General features: G+C 36.0%; 1 protein-coding gene across 7 annotated transcripts in view; it reads right to left on the minus strand.

Annotated features, from left to right (window-relative positions):
• HERC4 (HECT and RLD domain containing E3 ubiquitin protein ligase 4) overlaps nt 1-19,447 on the minus strand; it is a 127,114-nt gene that overhangs the window by 17,916 nt on the left and 89,751 nt on the right. For 5 of the 7 annotated variants that reach the window (XM_020869903.2, XM_020869901.2, XM_020869899.2 and 2 more), the window contains 4 exons: nt 8,916-8,939; nt 6,789-6,887; nt 4,837-5,004; nt 4,471-4,614 (listed from right to left, as the gene is read on the minus strand). In XM_020869903.2, coding sequence (XP_020725562.1) covers nt 4,471-4,614; nt 4,837-5,004; nt 6,789-6,887; nt 8,916-8,939 — 435 coding nt within the window. The remainder of the gene's footprint in view (nt 1-4,470; nt 4,615-4,836; nt 5,005-6,788; nt 6,888-8,915; nt 8,940-19,447) is intronic. The other 2 variants (XM_020869904.2, XM_020869902.2) reach the window with 1 other exon arrangement.

The following is a 19,447-nucleotide window of genomic DNA, read 5'->3' on the forward strand; positions in this document are numbered from 1 at the left end:
AAAACTGAATCACAATGAGATACCACTTCAAACCCACTACAGTAAGAAGAAATAAATACATATGCATAAAATACATTTTAAAATATATTTTTTAAAAAAAGAAAGTAGCAAAGGTTGAAACTAGAATCCTCATATATTCCTAATGGAAATGTAAAATGGTTCAGCCATTGTGGAAAACAACCTGGCGGTTCCTCAAAAAGTCAAACAGAATGATCACATCACCTAACAATTCCACTCATAAGTACATATCCAAAATAACTGCAAACAATAACTTGCACACAAGTTTTCATACTAGTACTATTCAAGAGTATTTCTCCAAAAGAGGTAAACAACCCAAAATGTCCATCAACTAAGGAACGAAAAAACGGATGTGGTATAGCTATGCAACATAGTATCATTCAGCTGCAAAAAGGAATAAAGTACTGACACATGATACAAGTGGATGAGCCTTGGAAACTTTATCCTAATTGAGAGAAGTCAGATACCAAAGGCCATTAAATTATACGGTTTCCATTAACAGCAAATATCAAGAACAGACAAACCCATGGAAGTAAGATAGTAAAGCACTGATTGTCTGAGGATGAAAGGATACAGGGAGAAACTGCTTATGTCTACAAGCTTCATTTTGAGGTGATGAAATAGAACCAGATAGTGGTGAGGGCTGCACAACACTGTGAATGTACTAAATGCCCCTGAACTGTGTATTTAAAAAATTCTTAAAAGGAAGAACTTAGTTATGTAAATTTTACCTCATTAAAAAATAATAGTAAATTAAAAAGAACATACAGCCCTCTGCATTCCTCCCTCCTTCCCTACACCTTCTCTGAGGCGGTGATCCAGTATGTCTGGGGCTGAGCTTTTAGCCAAGATAGCCAGCAGACTAGCTACTAACTGTGAAGTTTTTCACTTGTGACTTAAGTGAAAAGGAGAAGGCCAAAGTAAACTCTGTAGTGTTTGTACAGAATTAGAGGTATCAGTATCATCTCATGGTTTTACATGTGTGTATATGTACATGTATACATAAATATCCATAATATGTTGAAAGCCAGGAGATATGTGCCATGTGACATATATACATATAGTTCATAGTTTTGTCTGCTGTGAGACTCTGAAAGCAATGATCCTTGGTACCAATGAGTACACTTAGCATCCACAATTGTATTTCTAAATACCATTTTATACTTAAAAGAAGTCAGGGTCCTTAGAAGAAATGGCTAGTGTCAGGACTAGGGTATGGAAAACAGAAAACCAGCATGGAACATTTTCTGTACCAAACTGTATACCAAATGTAAAGAATAATGAAAGAAAAACGGGGACATGTCAAGTACACTAAGAAGGCATCGGCTCTAGGGGCTCCTATTGTCCAAATCAAGATATAACTGAAAAGGTAAGAGAGATCCACTCCCTTGGGTTATTATTTCACTCTTTCTCCTTTCTCCTTCAAGATTCCAACAACCTTCCCTGTACTCTAACTTTCTAACAAACATGCATCTTATTTCACCGTGAAGTAGAAATAACTCTAAGTGAACTTTCACAACGTCCCACCATCAAATCTAACCAAGAGATTTGTATTTACATATACATTTGGCTTTGCCTCATGATATTATTGGTCTGTGTCTAACACAGGCCGATCTCCACTAGGATACCCAACTCTATCCTTTCTTCACAACTCAAGGACTCTGCTCCTGCAGTTTATAACCCCTCTCACATGACTGATTTTCTATTTTCCAAGTAATTAATCACAACAACAAGCAAACATGCTTCACTTTCTCTTGTAAATAAAGTACCCTTTCTTGATGGAGGAAAAAATATGTATAGTATACCATTTCTTTAAAAAAAATACTACTTATTTTAAAATACTTTATGACTCCCGAGAAATTACAGAAATAGTACAGTATATATTGTAGCCTTTACTCAGATTTACCCAATGATAACAACGTAAATAACCATAGTTAAAACCAAGAATCTGACACTGGTACTTATATTTATTTTTTTTCAAAAAAGGATAAACCATAACATTTCTTTTCAAAAAATACCTTTAAGAAGAGGGAGGAAATACAGTGGAGAGGGTAGAAACAAAAGCTAGACTTCTTTTAGATACCTTATTTTGTAGACTTGACTTTGGAGCTATATAAATATTTCATATAATTATAAAACTAAATTAAAATAAGCAATCCCTGAAAATCAAAATTAAATTCTACAAGTTAACCTAAGTATGCATCCACTTGATATAATGATATAGAGTGTACCAATTTCAAGTGATATCAAAATAGTTATTTGATTGCTTCTCTCCTAGGGTATACTCAACAGGCAAAAAACCCAGAAAATACTTAAAACAAAACAGAACTACAGTTGACCCTTGAACATCTCAGGGGTTAGGAACGCTGATCCCCTGTGCAGTCAAAAACTTGAGTATAATCTTCTAGTTGGTCTTCTATCTGCAGATTCAACCAACTGAGGATAGTGTAGAATCACAGTATATATTTGTTGAAAAGAATGTGCATATAAGTGAAAATACACAGTTCAAATCTCTATTGTTCAAGGGTCAACTGTATTTTCAGTCATCATCATATTGGTTGAAAGGCTGATATTGTTAGGCAGTAATGTACAAGTCTAGAACATTTCATCATACCAAGTACACCAGGGAGCAAGGAAATTACTTAAAAGAGTATTAGTGCTGAGACACTCAGTCGTGTCTGACTCTCTGTGACCTCATGGACTGCAGCAGACCACCAGACTTCTCTGTCCATGGGATTATTGCAGGAAGAATACTGGAGTGGAGTGTCATTCACTCCAGGGGATCTTCCCAACCTAGGGACTGAACCCATGTCTCTTACGTCTCCTACAATGGCACGAGAATTCTTTACCCCTAGTACCACCTGGGAAGCTTGAGTATTATTATCTGGGAAGCAGAGTATAAAGACTGTATCAAAAGGACTCAGGTGCCAAGTTGAAGAGCCCTCCTGACAAAAACGGGATAATATCAGTAAAGATAATAACTGCAATGGATTGAAGGGCTTCCCTAGTGGCTCGGCAGGAAAGAATCCACCGGAGATGCAAGAGACGTAGGTTTGATCCCTGGGCTGGGAAGATCTCCTGGAGTAGGGCATGGCAACCCACTCCAGTATTCTCGTTGGAATAATCCCACAGACAGAGAAGCCTGTTGGGCAATGGTCTGTGGAGTTGCAAAGAGTTGGACACAGCTGAAGCGACTCAGCACAGCATACAGCAACGGATTGAAAAACATCAAATATGTTTAACCCATGAATATACAAGAATATCTGAAAACAAAATCAAAAGATGAATTGTCACCCCTGGAGTATGCTAATGAACAGATTCATTCTTTTGAAAAATAAGAACTACAGAGAGAGAATGTAAAAGATCCCATATGAACTGTATTACTAAGGATCAAATAGTAGATGAGGAAATTTCCTTAAAGTATTTAAGCTACAAAAATGAAAAAGAAATGTCAGAATTAAGAGTAGCATCATTTTGCAACCCCTAATACATTAACTAGTCTAGGCACTGATCATAATGACTGCTAACGTCACAAAGGACAGTCTCCTGGAAGAAATGACTAAATAATACATCAAGGTTTTTAGAACAAATAGTACATAATTTAAATTTCTTTCAACTCAAGAGTTCTACAAACTGAACCACCCATTTCACTTAGTTTCTAAATTAGGGGCCAGCAAACTTTTTCTGTAAAGGGGCAGATAGTAAATATTTTAGGTCTGTTGGCCACAGGGGCTCTGTCATAACTACTCAACTCTGCCTCTGCCAGTTTTAGCTAGAAAGTGGAGGGCTGCTCAGTGGTAAAGAATCTACCTACCAATGCAGGAGATAAAGGAGACGTGGGTTTGATCCCTGGGTTGGGAAGATTCCCTAGAAAAGGGAAACGGTAATCCACTCCAGTATTCCTGCCTGGAAAAACCCATGCACAGAGGAGCCTGGTGGGCTCCAGTCCATTGGGCTGCACAGAGTTGGACATGACTTAGTGACTGAGCATGCACACATAGCAATGGAAAATAGGTAAATGAGCAGGCACTGACTTTATGTGATGGGAAGAACTCAGATCATGAAATGTAGTTTGCTGCATAGTTATCTCTGCCCTATATGATACAGGAGAGAAATCGATGACCCCTAATGATAAATTAATTCTCCCCAGAATGAAAGTTAATCTGGGAGCTATTCAATCCTCAAATCTAACTCATCAGAACAGTCAACATCATTTTTCAGGCTGACCATTCCTTAATTAATTTTGCTAATTTGAAATGTGTGATAAGCATAATCTGTTTTGATGACTCTAAGTCCAGAAGTTTATGATTTTTAAAATTGTGATAAAACAGACTTGTGAATGTTAGGAAGCTAGTGATAACTCCTATTTATTACTGAGTTAAGTTGAAATATATATAGGGGTGTGCGTGTGTATTTATTTACAAAAGTAATTCAGATGTTTGGACTTTTTACCTTATCAGAAAACCAAATGAGTCTGGAATCTTCGTAATACCTAAACATGCCATATTTAGGATCCAATAATTCCCTCATGATAAGCAAGAAAAATTCCTTGCGTACCCCTCCTGCATCAACAGCATCTTCTCCAACAAATATAACCTAAAAGAGGATAATGCAAACACTGAGTGTAAAGAAATGAAAGTATACTCTGGAGACTCTCTAACACATTATTTATTATGAATAAATGTTCATCAATTAATAACTATAATTTTGTTTCAGTATATTTTTATTAAGATTCAAAGATACTAAAAATAAACAGGAAAACTTTAAACATATTTTCTGAATAAACTTCAAATTATATAACAGAAAATGTTAAATTACCTTGAGTGGCTTTTTGTAGTCTATATTTTTTGTTTTCCTAAGGACTTCCATTGCATCTCCTACAATATTTTCCCTACGTACCACCAGAATTAAGCAAGGGTTCACAGATTCAATCACTGGGAGAAAAAGAGAGGAGACATTCTGTCTGTGGGCCTGGTCAATAGCCATCTAGAAAACAAAAGATTAAAAATTCAGTAACAATGCTATGAAGAAGCTACTATGACTGGATAAGCTAACCTCTACTTATTTATAGATATCTACAGCCCATAAGATTGTGAAGAGTTGGACACAACTCAGCAACTAACAATAAAAACAAATTCCTGTACTACTGAATTCACTTAGCACCTAACAGTATTTAGCACAGCATCAGAGCTTAATAAACTATATTCTTCTGAGAAATAAAGTGTCCTTTTGAAATTTTTATAGTAATGTATAATTGATGATACCATTAAATAAGCATGGAACTATAATGATAAATCTGAACACTGTTGTCTCTCAAAAAATAACTAGGATAGAGAGTGTGGAGAAAAAGAAAATAGCATTAAAACATACCTTTCCATAGAGTAAGAAACAGCCTGGTCAACTAAAAGGTTTATAGGAAGTCATCTAATAGATTGATCACCATGTTGTTATTAGTCACTAAATTATGTCTGACTCTTCTGCAACCCCATGGACTACAGCCCACCCGGTTCCTCTGTGCATGGGATTCCCCAGGCAAGCTTACTGCAGTGGGTTGCCATTTCCTCTTCTAAGGCATCTTCCTGACCCAGGGCCCTGCGTAGCAGGTGGATTCTTTACTGCTGAGTCACAGGGAAGCGCAAAGTGATCACCTTTTGTACTCACACTCCAAACACTTGGCTTTTACCATTTAAGGCTTTTTTTTTCCCTGTGATTTTCTATGTGTTCTTGCTCTAAAATGAAATATCCTACATTGAAAGCACCAAGTAATTGTTTTAACAAAGACTGCTAAAAAAAATCAGCAATCCAATTGTTAGTATAGAACCTTGCAAAAATACTTATTTCTTCCATTGATGAAAACAGAAATAAGTGCAGCTCTAAAATTCCTCCTTGTATTACTTATTGTTTAAAAATACAGAAGAATTTAGAATATCAAATGCATTTATTTTAAAGGAATAGAAACGGCTAACAAAACTGGGACAGGAGTTATTTTTAAAAGCATTTTTAGAATATTAAGTACCCAAGGTCTCATCTCATCCTTTCTTAGTCCTCAGCCTCTATAGTCTGATATTCTATATCAGAGGAAAAAACTAAAACCTTTTTAATTTACAGGTTCAAAAGGTAAAGTAAACTTGTTGTATTCCTTCATATTCACAATGTCAACTAGTTTTTAAAATTCTCATTATAAAGGAAAAAATACTCAACATAAGTGGGGGGAGGAAAAGAGCAAAGAAGAGGAGACAACCAACCTCAAGAAAACACCTTATTATTACTAAAACATTCTTCACAGAAATTTCATACCCTCCTCCCAACGTGTGATCAAATGCCTCCTACTTTAACATCATTTCATCTCTACTCACTTTCATCTTCTACTAAGTACATAAGTAGGGAATATATAATACAGCAAGATTTTAAACAAACCAATAGTTTATTAAGAAAACAAATCAAACTGTTTATAAAGGCTACATATTTCTGTATGAAAAATTATACCATTTTAAGATATAAAATGATAAAAATCTAAATTCTATTTCCTTATATCCTATATATATTATTCTATTTCCTTTTACATATATTTAAGTATCCCTTATAAGAACGCACAATTTACATCCAACAGTCTTATAGGTACTAAAGATACCTTGGTAAAAGTACCTTTGCAAAAGACAGACTACAAAGGTACAAAGTAACCCCAAAGACATTTCAAATATTTAAGAAAACACCTCAGAAACAATTCAAAAACTACTCTCAAGTTAAACTAGTACTATACAACATTTTACCTGCATCTGTAAGACTGCATCTGTTTGTAACAGAGTAGTTTTTGCTTGGGCATCAAATACAAATGGATATGTGCAGATTGTAACAGGGATATCTGCCAACTGGAAATAAAAAATTAGCTTATTAGTACAAACTGGTTTGTGACGTATTTCTTGTAGGTACTGTCATTTCTTATGTAAAGTTGATCATATTCTTGGTTTACTTGCTTTGGGTCATTCAGGAATTATACTGATAATTACATGAAGCACTGGAATAAAGAACCCTAATTCCCAATTTGGGGAGAGAACTGTATACTTAGGAACCCATAAAATTGTAAATTACAGATATCTTTTGCTTAACCTATATTAAACTCGAAGTTTCAGTGAACTAGATTGGAAATTTATTCTAAATTTGGGGATCCTCTGTTAAATACAGTACCCAGTTCTTATATGTTAGGGCTACTCTAGCAACTGAGGCCAATGATAAGCAATCTACTTATTCATTCAACAGATATTTACTGCATGCCGTAGGGTGCCAACATTATTGTGAGCCCCAAAATTTGTTCATTCAACATACAAAATAAGCATGATTAGTACTATTATTTTCTGTCAACCTACAAGCTGATCAATAATAGTTGATCTTTTATTATCATTATCAGATATTAGTCACTTTATCGATAATTATTTATCCTAGCAGATGAAGTAGTGATTGACTGCCAAGTTTTTAATAGGCCAGAAAAATACAAAGAGCTATGAACTGCCAGTCACAGATCAGCTAGAGCATGTATTTCTACCGTGTATCCAACAAAGCAAAATTTTTGTGCTAGTTCTGACACAGAGCCCCTTCTCCTTGTAAGGCTTCCAGTGAAGACTTAATATACCAAGAAGCAACTCTCTTCAAGTTCTTAGAAAGCTTTTTATGTTAAGTCTGAATCTGCATTTTTATATATCACTTTGTTTTGTATTTCAATCTTCATTCTGCCCCTACAGGGAAGTTTATGTGGTTTAGATACTTCATGCTGCCATGTTCTCCCTAAGTTGTCTTTTTTCCACACTAAACATGCCCAGTCTTTCCAACCATCCTGAAAAATATGGTTTCCAACTCTACTTCATCCCATTCCAACTTCATCCCAACCACCATCTTTTAAATATATTTCAATCTGTCCAGGCCTCTTTTAACTATGGCCATCAAAAACAATGAAATAATTCAATAACGCCCTATCCATATAGGACACAAGATTATCAATTTGTTGTTCTCAACATGTAAGACAATATGCTGAGTTATATTAATCCTTAAGTAAGTTATCATTCTTGGCTATTTTTCATATGACAATTTTACCCTCCGCCCTGTATTTGTGTCACTAACCAGCTATTGATAACTTTTCTAGTCTTTTTACTACTCTGAAACTAGAAGACTGAGACAATTTCTAAAGTCGTCGTCAGCCCCAGAACTCTTTGATTTCATAATTTTACATGTTGCTTTTATTTGAGGGTGAGGAAGCAAACCATGTTGGGCCTATAATTTAAAGCTAATTCTAAATATGTCATTGATTCAAGTGCTGGGAAAAAAAGCAAAGTAAACAATAAAACCTAATGTATTCTGTAACAGAAGTATAATACAAAATTCCCAAGTGTTAAAAAAAGGTGGTTCAGGATTGATGATTATGTAAGCCAAAATGCTAGAACTTTGAAAGTTTATTCAATTTTATGACCATGTTGAATTTCAATTATTAGTTTAAAAACTGAAGATAATTCTACTTCTCCAACATAAAATATTTTCTGCCCTCTGGGTAGGCACTCATTAAATTTTACAAGTTTGCTTTTTTTTGTATTCTGAGGACACTATAAATTTTATTCTGAAAGACTTTAAAAGGATAGGAAATATTTTAAAACAAACATTGTTAAAAGGCATCATATAGGTGTAATGTTAACTAAAGAAAAAAGGGTCTAATTTTATTCAGAAAATTCCTCTGAAATGTTAAATAGGGCAAGTTCTATATACTCATTCATATATATATATATATATATATATATAAAATATATATATGTTTATACAGTCACAAAAAAGAGGAAGCTTGGGATCTCCAATCACTTAAGACAACACAGAGTATATCTTACTCTGAACAGGAGACTTTATTACACCAAACTTACCTCAGTTAATCCATGGTTGACATCCTAAGACGGCAGTGCAGAATGTAACAGTAATGAGGAAAGAGCAATGTTAGTGTCCAAATTTAACCATTTCTATTCAAAGTAGCATTTCATTTATTCTGCTACAGTAGAATACTGAATTAATGAAGTAGACCAAAATATATCTACAACAAAACTTACCCTTTCTACATATACCTTATATATCTATATTAAGTGTAGTAAGAGCTTTCTTTCAGATATCTTGTGGTCAGAAAATCATTGAGGCTTGAACATAATGAAATTTGGTTTCAGCAAGTAACTACGTCATTTGCAGAATTTAAGCAGAACAGAAAAACTACTCTTACAACTAATTTGGTCTTGAAATAATTTTATGGCCCAATTTCTCCACTTGGAAAATGGGAGAAAATATTCCTCAAAGACTTGGTTAATCTTGACAAAATGTTTAAAAAGTGTTTAGTAGATTAAAGAGCTACATGGAGAAAATAAGCCATAAGTTGTTGTTATTCATCAGAAATAACCAGTGAAATGCAGGTATCTAAATACTAAGGATTCTTTAACATTAAATTAGCTTAAAATAGGAAGTACAAGACAGGGCATAGGTGTTGTTAAGTAGAAACAAGAAATGAAGGGAGAGATATTCATGAAGGACATAATAACGAAAATTACAATGAAAGCTTACCACTGCATTGAAGAGAAATGTACAACACTTTCTTGAAAAAAGTTTTCACGTATGTTTAGAGTGTAGACTCAAATAAAGGGTTAAAATCTCCAAAAGTATGTTACTAAATTTGCAGATGGTACCTTGTACAGTGAGGAGTTAATCTTACCCAAAGAGATCATCTCCCAGTAGTGATTTTGCCCTGGAAGACAATCTATAGGGCTTTGGAATTTCATACCTCAACAGGAATATCATTGTTTGCCTGGAGACTCTGGGATATGCGGTTACCAGTTCTTACTACAAAAGGGTTGGCAAGGCCGGCCATATAGGCAGTATGTGATGGAGCCTCAGTAAAAACTCTGGGCACCAAGGCTCTAGTGAGCTGCCTTGGTTGGCAATACTCTGTGAGTATTGACACAAACAGATGTTAGGAAAGTAACTTGTCCATGACTCCTCAGGGAGAGGAAGACAAAAGTTCAGTCTTTGGTACCTTTCCCAGACTCTACCCTACGCACTTTTCCCCTTGGCTGATTTTAATCTGAATTCTTTCCTTATAATAAACTGTAAATGTCAATGTAATACTTTCCAATTAGTTCTGTGAAGTTTTGTAGCAAATTATTGAACCTGAGAATGGTTCCAGGAATCTTCCAACCTCGCAATTGGTATCAGAAGTGAGGGCAGTCTTTGTGAATTGTTCTAACTCTGCAGGTGGCTAGATTCTTGCATATGCCTCAAGGGGTATCATTGGAAACTTTAATATATTAGCAAACATTTACAGTTTATTCACTATATTGTGCCAAATAAAGCCAAGACAATATAAGCATAAGTAAGTATGACTTTAACTTCCTATTCTGAGAAAGAGAAATATTTACAATCGTTTAATTAAAAAATACATGTAAATCCATGGCTAATTCATTTCAATGTATGACAAAAACTACTGTAATGATGTAAAGTAATTAGCCTACAACTAATAAAAATAAATGGAAAAAAAAATGGGAAAAAATATTTGCAAATTATTAAAAAAAAAAAACTCTGAGTACCAAATTATCACTACATACGCATCCCAATGGCAGTGCTAGCAATACATTATAGAAGCTGTCCTGCAGAAAAAGCCATTTAGATTACACTCAGTTTAATTTAAAGCAACTTAACAGGAACACCTGAAATACTTGTATAGTACTAAACATATCCTGTGGGATGTTTTTAAAGTCCTACTACAACTAAGAAAGTGTGAGTAAGAAACCTTTCAACATTTTTCTGACTACCTATGGCCAATTTGATAACTATGTTTCATACCTGGTATCATGGAAGATGGATTTTACTATTAATAATGAAACACTAACCTATATGTACTTTGTTGCTACATGTAAATAGAGAAAGATTCTAGGCATATGATTTTGCATTGGGAAGACTGTCAGAATTTACAGTGCAACTAAACCATAAGTCTGATTGTAGAGAGAGATGTAAGCTAGAAGAAATATGAAAAAATAACGGGACGTGGATAACTTGGGAAAAGAAGAGAGATTACAAGATACCAAGCAAAATGATTTACCTAGGGAAGAAGCATCAAAGGAAAAACCAGATTAAGATCATCATTAGAAATTGCAATTTAAGTATTAAGAAACCTAAGACAAAAGCTTAAACATTGAAAACAAAGTAAACAGGTAAAAAAGCAAGGGTAAACTCCTCTGGGAAATATCATATTAGTTTCAAGTCTAACTGAGCCACAGTAGCATTTCCAAGGGAAATTTAAAAGAAAAAGTAAGTGGTAGTGGCGGGGTGGGGCAGGGGGGCAGTATGGGGACAAGATACTAGCAAAATACGTGTGGTCAACTAAAGGTCCATTGCTGAAAATTCACTGTATCATTTAACCCGCAGTCTACTCTTGGCTCCAAATCCACATACCCAAGCACTATCTTTTGGCTGTTTGTAGACTGGGGCCCATGAAATTAGGTCAAGGTACGCCTAATTTTATTTACCCAATGTCCTAGAAACCAGAGTGAGAAAGGCCAGAAAGAATGTTCAAAAGTCAGGGTCTCATTGTCTGAAGCAAACTTCACTAAGAGTGCTTTAAACATCAACAGTGAATGATAATTTGCTTAGTTTTAGACAAAAAAAGATGCAATCCCTTGGCACGTTTTAGTTTCAACATATTACTTATGACAAAACACTGTATCATTGCTGGTGACATCATTATTTAAGGGTGAAACACAGAATTACTCTAAGTATAAACAGAGGATACCGAAGTTACTGAAGTAATTCAAATAAATATTAAAGTGTTGGTGACTAGACAGAAATATAAAAGATACTCCTAAAACATGAAGAAAATGAAAAACATACAAATATAACTTGGTAATCCAAGGCACAAGGAATCAGTCCAAGAATCCACAAAATATTAATGCCATTAAAGATGACAAGGGGGCTTTAAAAGCAAGTGAGAACGTTCTGGGAAATATTACAGCTACGAGGTTTATAATGCAAGTATTAAATGTATCACAAATATTAAAGTATGCAAATGTACTTTTATTTCTTCATTTCATTAAATGAGGAAGAAGCTCAACCCCAGGAAGTACCAGCTGGTCTTCCCAGCTGTTACCATCAGTTTATCTTCCTGGTTTGCTGGTGAGCATGTCATGTCATTAGCTCAACATTGTCCACAGTTAAAGTATAAAACCTTAACTCCACAGAACAAATACAGTAATGACTTATAAACATGGCAAAATTAATACTGAAACAAAAGTTATGACTTAAAAATATATAAAGTATAATATCAAAGACTAAAAATTTCACCAATTTATCAAATGTATTTAATTAGTACTTACTTGTATCTGACATAGGCATACACAGTTCTTGAAATAAGTGAATATAAACTTTAAAAAATGCTTAATTTGATTCAATTATAACAGGCAAAGACTCAGCACAGACCTGTCTATACATTCATCGATTTTTGCTAGATATATATTGATATTGTATAGTAACAAAAAGGATAAGAAAGGGAAGAAAAAGCAGCAAAAATATTAGTTGTAACCACTAAAGTAATTTTGTCTTTTGACTATGCCTCACAGCTTGCCGGAACCTAGCTCCCTGATCAGGGATCGAACCCGGCCCTTGGCAGTGAGAACCAGAACTACTGGACCACTAGGGAATTCCTCACTAAAGTATTTTTAGAAAAAATTTTAGAGCAAAATTAAAAGAAGTAAGCAAATAAACTAAGAATAATATCTAGAAAGTGGGGGGGGGGGGGAAACATCAAATAGTAGAAGATAAAGAGAAAACTCACATACCCTTGCCATGAAACTATTTACTGTAGAGGGAGAAAAACAGATAAAAAGCAAAAGGGATCCAACTGAAAAAAAGTTTCATATCCTAATATCAGAGTCTGCAAAAACAAAACAGAGAAGCTTATATAGTAATAGTAAGTGGCAGGAGTAGGAGGATCAAGCAAAAACTTCACGGAAACGTGTAGAGGGAAACAGATGAAAGAGGATGGGAAAATAGGAGAGGATGAGGTGAAAAGTTAGTCTCAGCCATACAAAAGGACATTATAAGGGGTGCAAAAAATTCACAGAATTAGTTTTTAATGTTTAGAGACAAGGAAAGCATATACCTGATGAATTCTTAGAAGTATACACCTAATGGATTTTTTTTCCTTCTGGTTCTATTGAATTATAAATGACATATAGCTCTGTGTTTAAGGTTTATATACCTGATGGATTCTTAAATACTTGACTGGGAAAGAAAATCTGAGAAAAAAAAAATCTCAACAGACTATAGCATAAAGAGAAGTATACTAAAAGCAATATAATGAAGGTGAAATAACCTCCTTGCGGTGTTTAGAACGGGGTGAAGTCTCACAGACACATGTGCATATATTTTGTCTCCCTGGTGGCTGAGACGATAAGGAATCTGTTTGCAAAGAACGAGACCTGGCTTCAATCTCTGGGTTGGGAATACCCCCTGGCGGAGGGCATGGCAACCGACTCCAGTGTTCTTGCCTGGAGAATCCCATGGACAGAGGAGCCTGGCGGGCTACAGCTCATGGGGCTGCAAGGAGTCAGACATGACTGAGCAACTCAGCACAGCACAGCACAGTGTATATATTTACATACATATGTAAAATACATGTTTATATAAATAAAATTTACAGACATTTTTTTATAATTCATAGTAACTATGTTCTATCAAGGAATATTTTAAACTTTCACACCAAAGGAATGGAATTATTTCAAGATCATAACTGTTATTCAATAATGTTATACATATGTATGTTGTATACATAAAGTACATATATATGTGTATATATCTGTTAGTTATATAAATACACATATACATATCTATATCATCACAAAATAACTTGGATCTTTAGGACAGACTCTTTAAACTTTACTAACTTTACTTACAAGGCCAATATGATGTTCAACCTAGTGTCAACACCAGTAATCCAAGTATGAATTTTATTAAACAGTCTCAGGGGAAAAAAGCCTTTAGCATTACATGTAAATGTCGAAGTGGTCTGAATTCTCCCACAGAATGCTCCTTCAGATATCATAATATAAATTAATAAACTACTTGAGTTAGTCAAAGACCTTCAAAGTAAATTGTCAGCCTTCTATTTCCAGAAGACCAGAAGAACCCAAATCATGTGTTCTAGATTCTGATTTCAAAGATGTGATATTAAATCCACTGTGCCAATTAAAGAACAAGTTTCCACTGCCACAACCACATATTCAATACCAGTCTGTCTATAAATGGAGAAAAAGGAAAATCATGTGGTTGAAAGAGCAGAGTATTAGAAAGCAATTCTCAAGTACAGCAACTTGGAAAATCTTGAAATAAGATGGTCCTCTACTGTCTCCCTCTTACCAGAAAACAGTGGCACTGAAAGAGTTCCTAAGGAAATTCAATTTGATATCATCACAGTTATACACAAAGAGAAGTTTGGATATAAGCCTGCAAGGTTTAAAAGCAAACATTCAAACCACAGCTTTATCACAAAGCACAAGATTACTGTTACCTTAAGAGTTCTATTAGACTGCCATTTTCTCTTAACCTGATCAGAATGGTTTTATAACCTACATACTAGGTTAAAAATTCAGATGTCAAAAGACATCAGATCTAATTCACGGTGACCCAAGAGGATATAATTCTTCAGGAGAGAGTGAAATGCTTAGTCAGAAATGCTTAGTCTGAAATAAGTCAGACAGAAATACAGATACTATATAAGTTACATGTGGAATCTAAAATATAGTACAACTGCATCTATGTACAAAACGGAAACAGACTCACATACAAAACAACTTATAGTTACCAAGGCCGGGGGAGTAGGAGGAACAAATGGAGCAGGGTATTACAGCTGTAAACTACTGTACATAAAATAGAGAAGCAACAAGGATTTATTGTATACCACAAGGAATTAGATTTAATAAAAAAGAAAAACACTAAAAGAATGTTGGGGTGATATAGGAACCTAAGTGCTCTTATGTTACACTCCTTTCTTATAATCAGGTTGTGAGCGGAGATTCCTGATCAAGACAACATAATCATCCTCCATACTAAATAACCTCATTTTAAAATCTGTAGTGTTATAATTAATTTACGAAGTTGTTATGGCTTTAGAATTCTTTTAAAAGCTAAGAACCAGGAGTTTAGAACTAGTTCAGTATTTGTATACATTTAAATAAGAAGGTCATAAATGGGGTAAGTGAACACTAAGCTTCTTAAAGGAATTGTTTTATTTTAAAAGAAGTCTATATATTAATGCAGTCTCAAAAACATTGCTCAAAGACCGAGGTTACCGAGGTGGTATGTCAGTGTTTACATGCAAAGTCTTAAGAATAAAAAAAGTTCATTGTCTGAGTCATCAGTGTTCCTCAATGAATTCCTTTTACAATAAATATTTATTAAGTCTGAAATCTGCATTCACTCAAAGATGAAATATGAGACTTCAAACAAGTCTTGCAGAGGGAAAATTAATAACCTCAAGAAATATGTTTTCTCTCCTGTCTTAGGAGTTCTCTAGAGGAAGACTGTGAAAAGCTTTACCTAGATAAGAGATTTAGTTAAAACAGAGAAGGAAAAAGGAAATGTTTATTCAAAGCTTTCCAGAAGACAAGGATTTTCTTTCTCACAACACTGCTGTCCCTTGACTCCAGCTATAGCTCTACTTTTCTTACCCCCTCCTCTCAAGTGCAGAACTCTGTGAAAGTACTGCCTGTGAAGGCCGTTCCCTATTCCTCACCCCTAAATTTCTCTTAAGCATAACCTACCCTAGACTGGCATCATCAAGGTTACCAGTGACCTTCATGAAACCAAATTCACTGCTCAATTCCATGGTTTTATCCTGTTTCTCAACAGCATTCAATACAGATTTCTCCTTCCCTTTTTTAGTTTCCACAATACTACTCTAGTTTTCCTTCTACCTTTCATCTCATTTGTTGATTTCTCTCCTTTCCTCATTTCATATCCATCAATAATTCTTGTCCCTTTTACCTCCAAGAGGTACTCAAGACCATTTATTTCCTCCTTCCATTATACAACTACCAACCATGGCCAAACTCATCATTTTCTCTCCCCTAACCTACTAAAACTATCTTCTAACTGGTCTCCCTTTAACTTTTTGTTCCATCCCCCTCATTCCTACCTCCACACAGCTGACATGGTAGTTATTTCAGAATATAAACTGCACTGTACAATATTCACCTTAGGTTCACCAGCACCCAACAGCTAACCATAACACTTCAGATTAAAACCGTATTTCTGATCTTAATCTACTAAGCTTTCCATAACCTGGCACCTGCCCGTTTCTCTGATTGTTTCTCAGAACTCTCCCCATTCCCTTATTCTTAGCCATGTGTGTGCTCAGTCTGTCAGTTATGTACAACATTTTGCAACCCCAGGGACTGTAGCCCACCAGGCTCCTCTGTCCATGGGGTTTCCCAGGCAAGAACACTGGAGTGGGCTACCATTTCTTACTCCGGGGGATCTTCCCAACCCTAGGATCAAACCCGTGTCTCCTGTGTCTCTTGCATTGGTAAGTGCATTCCTTACCACTGAGCCACCTTGGAAGCCCATTTTATATTCGCCTTTTTCTATCCTTAAAACATATCAAACTTGTTCTCACCTAAGGTCTTTTACTAGATATTCAATTTTCCTGAAATTTTCCTTGCACTGATCTTACATGGCTGCTTTTTCTCATTTAGATTACAGATCATACTTCATTAGAAAAGACATTTCTGATTACCCAACTGCAAGAAACCATCCAGTCTTTATTACCTTATTTTCATCCTCTATATAGTGCATATTATTAGCTTTTTATGGCAGGGGAAGAAGGGTGCGCATTACTTGATTACTATTCATCTTGCCTACTAGACTGTAAGTTTCATGAGAACAGGCCTTATCCATCTGCTTCAGCACTGTATTTCTAATACCTAAATAAGTGCTTGTTACATGTGTTTTCAGTTGCTCAGTCGTGTCTGACTTCGGCCTGTCAGACTCCTCTGTTCATGGAATTTCCCAGGTAAGAATCATGGATTGGGGGTATCATTTCTTACGCCAGGGGATCTTCCAACCCAGGGACTGAACCCTCGTCTCTCACATCTCCTACATTGGTAGGTGAATTCTTTACCACGAGCACCACCTGGGAAGCCTATCTGTTACACAGTAGATTCTTACTAAGAATTTGCTGAATGAGCAAACGGGTAGAGATAAATCTGTAGGATGGTTGTAAACCTGACTGAGTCTCCTAGTGATTCTGGGGAAAATAAATCAACAAGTCTGTCCCAATGAAGATCTAAGTACCTAGGGAAGTCTTTGCTATCTTCTAGAAAGTGTTCAAGATGTTCCGGAAGTCACCTTATTCCTATAGGCAAGAGTACCCTAAAAAGAGCATGCAGTAAACTGCACTGCCATTCAAAAACTACTGTACTTTCTAAGGGTCTATAAGACATGTATGAGACACTATAAAAAGTACAGGTGAATAAATTGACAGAGTGCCTGTTCACAAGGAGCTTGCAGTTGGTACCTAGCAACCAACGAAAGGCCTTGCTAGAATTCAGTTCAGTTCAGTCATTCAGTCACATCTGACTCTTTGTGACCCATGGACTGCAGCACGCCAGGCTTCCCTGTTCATCACCAACTCCTGGAGTTTACTCAAACTCACATCCATTGAGTCAGTGGTGCCATCCAACCATCTCATCTCTGTCATCCCCTTCTCCTCCTGCTTTCAATCTTTCCCAGCATCAGGGTCTTTTCTGATGAGTCAGTTCTTGAAATCCGGTGGCCAAAGTATTGGAGCTTTAGCATCAGTCCTTCCAGTGAATATTCAAGACTGATTTATTTTAGGATTGATTGTTTTGATCTCCTTGCAGTCCAAGGGACTCTCAAGAGTCTTCTCCAACACCACAGTTCAAAAGCATCAGTTCTTTGGTGCTCAGCCTTCTTTACGGTCCAACTCTCACATCTACACCTGACTACTGAAAAAAACCACAGCTTTGACTAGACGGACCTTTGTTGAACCTTTCCTTCTTGACCTGCATACAGGTTTTGTAGGAGGCAGATAAGGTGGTCTGCTATTCCCATCTCTTGAAGAATTTTCCAGTTTGTTGTGAGCCACACTAAAGAGGCTCTTTAGTTCCTCTTAGCTTTCTGCCATAAGGGTGGTGTCATCTGTCTATCTGAGGTTACTGATATTTCTCCCGACAACCTTGATTCCAATTTGTGCTTCATCCTGCCCAGCATTTCACATGATGGTCTCTGCATTTAAGTTAAATAGGCAGTGTGACAATATACAGCCTTGATGTACTCCTTTCTCAATTTGGAACCAGTCCATTATTCCATGTTTGATTCTAATTGTAGCTTCCTGACCTGCATACAGGTTTCACAGGAGGCAGGTAAGGTGGTCTGCTATTTCCATCTCTTGAAGAATTTTCCACAGTTTGCTGTGATCCACACAGTCGAAAGGCTTTAGCACAGTCAGTGAAACAGAAGTAGATGTTTTTTTGGAATTTTATTGCTTTTTCAATGCCACAACGGATGTTGGCAATTTGATCTCTGGTTCCTCTGCCTTTTCTAAATCCAGCTTGAACATCTGGAAGTTCTCAGTTCACATACTGTAAGCCTGGCTTGGAGAATTTTGAGCATTACTTTGCTAGTGTGTGAGATGAGCCAGGAGAATTTTGAGCATTACTTTGCTAGTGTGTGAGATGAGTGTAATTGTGCGGTAGTTTGAACATTCTTTGGCATTAGGAACTGGAATGAAAACTGACCTTTTCCAGTCCAGTGGCCACTGCTGAGTTTTCGAAATTTGCTGGCATATTGAATGCAGCACTTTCACAGAACAATCTTTCAGGATTTGAAACAGCTCAACTGGAATTCAATCACCTCCACTAGCTTTGTTTGTAGTGATGCTTCCTAAGGCCCACTTGACTTCATACTTCAGGATGTCTGGCTCTAAGTGAGGGATCACACCATTGTGGTTATCTGGGTCATGAAGATGACCTTTTTTGTATATTCTTGCCACCTCTTCTTAACATCTTCTGCTTGTTAGGTTCATGCCATTTCTGTCCTTAATTGTGCCCATTTTTGCATGAAATATTCCCTTGAAGAGATCTCTAGCCTTTCCCATTTTATTGTTTTCCTCTATTTCTCTGCACTGATCACTTAGGAAGACTTTCTTATCTCTCCCTGCTATTATTTGGAACTGTGCATTCAGATGTGCCTATCTTTTCTTTTCTCCTTTACCTTCTCTTCTTTTTTCAGCTATTTGTAAGGCCTTCCCAGACTACCATTTTGCCTTTTTGCATTTCTTTTTCTTGGTGATGGTTCTGATCATTGCCTCCTGTGTAATGTTATTTACATCCGTCCATAGTTCTTCAGG

The sequence above is a fragment of the Odocoileus virginianus genome, chromosome 7 (assembly GCF_023699985.2).
Source record: "Odocoileus virginianus isolate 20LAN1187 ecotype Illinois chromosome 7, Ovbor_1.2, whole genome shotgun sequence".
NCBI lineage: Eukaryota > Metazoa > Chordata > Mammalia > Artiodactyla > Cervidae > Odocoileus > Odocoileus virginianus.